General features: G+C 40.9%; 1 protein-coding gene across 1 annotated transcript; it reads right to left on the bottom strand.

Moving 5' to 3' along the window:
- Positions 1-562: 562 nt before the first annotated feature.
- Positions 563-1,318, bottom strand: LOC128658282 (tropomyosin-like). Its single transcript, XM_053712817.1, has one exon. The coding sequence runs from the start codon at positions 1,316-1,318 to the stop codon at positions 563-565; it is 756 nt and encodes a 251-aa protein (XP_053568792.1).
- Positions 1,319-2,747: the final 1,429 nt, after the last annotated feature.

Genomic DNA, 2,747 nt, shown 5'->3' with positions numbered 1-2,747 from the left:
TATTCTAACTATTTGGGTTACCGCTAGAGTGTAAACAGTTTACTTTCAACTCCTAATACAAGCGCAACCCGACTAGCTCAAAAGTCTTCCTTCTAGCTCAATTAACGCTCAAGCAGGAGAGTTCATTTGCACTTCACTCGTAATCTAGCCCATAATTTTCAACAACTTTCTAATTTACTTCTATTACCATTTTTGTTCTTTGGTGTTTTTTGTTGAAAGGCAGGAGCTAAGCTCGGGAGCATGCATGTGTCTGGGGCACTATGTAGCAGCAGTTTTGCAAGAGCACCAGATAGCAGCGCTATTTCCTTTCATGTTGTGCACCTGGTGCCTAGCTAGGTATCTCTCCAACAGAGAATATCATGAGAAGAAAGCAGATTTGTTAATAGAAATAAAAAATGTATGTTCTGTCTGGGGGCCCAATGCTCTAAATGCCTCTCCCTTACTGGCCATTCCACCATATTTGTCAGTAGTTTGGCTTAAGTGATCACTCATTCAAGTAATAAAGCATTTATCCACTCTAACTGACCACTTATTCCCCCAAACCAATAATTTGTCCACCTGTTCATTTCCCCTCTCTTAAATTATCAGCTAACCGATCAGTCATCCTTCCTAACTGTTCAGTCATCCTTCCAAACTGTTCAGTCACTCTTCCTAACAGATCAGTCATTCTTCCTAACTGATCAGTCATTCTCTCTAACTGATCAGTCACTCTTCCTAACAGATCAGTCATTCTCCCTAACTGATCAGTCATTCTCCCTAACTGATCAGTCATTCTCTCTAACTGATCAGTCACTCTTCCTAACTGATCAGTCATTCTTCCTAACAGATCAGTCATTCTCCCTAACTGATCAGTCATTCTCTCTAACTGATCAATCATTCTCTCTAACTGATCAGTCATTCTCTCTAACTGATCAGTCATTCTCCCTAACTGATCAGTCACTCTTCCTAACTGATCAGTCATTCTCTCTAACTGTTCAGTCACTCTTCCTAACAGATCAGTCATTCTCCCTAACTGATCAGTCATTCTCCCTAACTGATCAGTCACTCTTCCTAACAGATCAGTCATTCTCCCTAACTGATCAGTCATTCTCTCTAACTGTTCAGTCATTCTCTCTAACTGATCAGTCATTCTCTCTAACTGTTCAGTCATTCTCTCTAACTGATCAGTCATTCTCTCTAACCGATCAGTCATCCTTCCAAACTGTTCAGTCATTCTTCCTAACTGATCAGTCATTCTCTCTAACTGTTCAGTCATTCTTCCTAACTGATCAGTCATTCTCCCTAACTGTTCAGTCACTCTTCCTAACTGATCAGTCATTCTCCCTTACTGATCAGTCATTCTTCCTAACTGGTCAGTCATTCTTCCTAACTGATCAGTCATTCTCCCTAACTGTTCAGTCACTCTTCCTAACTGATCAGTCATTCTTCCTAACTGATCAGCCATTCTCCCCTACTGATCAGTCACTCTTCCTAACTGATCAGTCATTCTCCCTAACTGTTCAGTCACTCTTCCTAACTGATCATTCATTCTTCCTAACTGATCAGTCATTCTCTCTAACTGATCAGTCACTCTTCCTAACAGATCAGTCATTCTCCCTAACTGATCAGTCACTCTTCCTAACTGATCAGTCATTCTTCCTAACAGATCAGTCATTCTCCCCTACTGATCAGTCACTCTTCCTAACTGATCATTCATTCTTCCTAACTGATCAGTCATCCTTCCAAACTGTTCAGTCATTCTTCCTAACTGATCAGTCATCCTTCCAAACTGTTCAGTCATTCTTCCTAACTGATCAGTCACTCTTCCTAACAGATCAGTCATTCTCCCTAACTGATCAGTCACTCTTCCTAACTGATCAGTCATTCTTCCTAACAGATCAGTCATTCTCCCCTACTGATCAGTCACTCTTCCTAACTGATCATTCATTCTTCCTAACTGATCAGTCATTCTCCCTAACTGATCAGTCACTCTTCCTAACTGATCAGTCATTCTTCCTAACTGATCATTCATTCTTCCTAACTGATCATTCATTCTTCCTAACTGATCATTCATTCTTCCTAACTGATCAGTCATTCTTCCTAACTGATCAGTCATTCTCCCTAACTGATCAGTCATTCTCCCTAACTGATCAGTCACTCTTCCTAACAGATCAGTCATTCTCCCTAACTGATCAGTCATTCTCTCTAACTGATCAGTCACTCTTCCTAACAGATCAGTCATTCTCCCTAACTGATCAGTCATTCTCCCTAACTGATCAGTCATTCTCCCTAACTGATCAGTCATTCTCCCTAACTGATCAGTCACTCTTCCTAACAGATCAGTCATTCTCCCTAACTGATCAGTCACTCTTCCTAACTGATCAGTCACTCTTCCTAACTGATCAGTCACTCTTCCTAACTGATCAGTCATTCTTCCTAACTGATCAGTCATTCTTCCTAACTGATCAGTCATTCTCCCTAACTGATCAGTCATTCTCCCTAACTGATCAGTCACTCTTCCTAACTGATCAGTCATTCTCTCTAACTGATCAGTCACTCTTCCTAACAGATCAGTCATTCTCCCTAACTGATCAGTCACTCTTCCTAACAGATCAGTCATTCTCCCTAACTGATCAGTCACTCTTCCTAACTGATCAGTCACTCTTCCTAACTGATCAGTCACTCTTCCTAACTGATCAGTCATTCTTCCTAACTGATCAGTCATTCTTCCTAACTGATCAGTCATTCTCCCTAACTGATCAGTCATT

The sequence above is a fragment of the Bombina bombina genome, chromosome 4 (genome assembly GCF_027579735.1).
Source record: "Bombina bombina isolate aBomBom1 chromosome 4, aBomBom1.pri, whole genome shotgun sequence".
Taxonomy (NCBI): Eukaryota; Metazoa; Chordata; class Amphibia; order Anura; family Bombinatoridae; genus Bombina; species Bombina bombina.
Note: the sequence above shows the minus strand (reverse complement) of the source record. Positions and strands in the feature narration are given on the sequence as shown.

Excerpts from the sequence above, each read along its gene's own strand:
- LOC128658282 (XM_053712817.1), bottom strand. The coding sequence starts at position 1,318 with ATGACTGATCAGTTAGGAAGAGTGACTGAACAGTTAGGGAGAATGACT.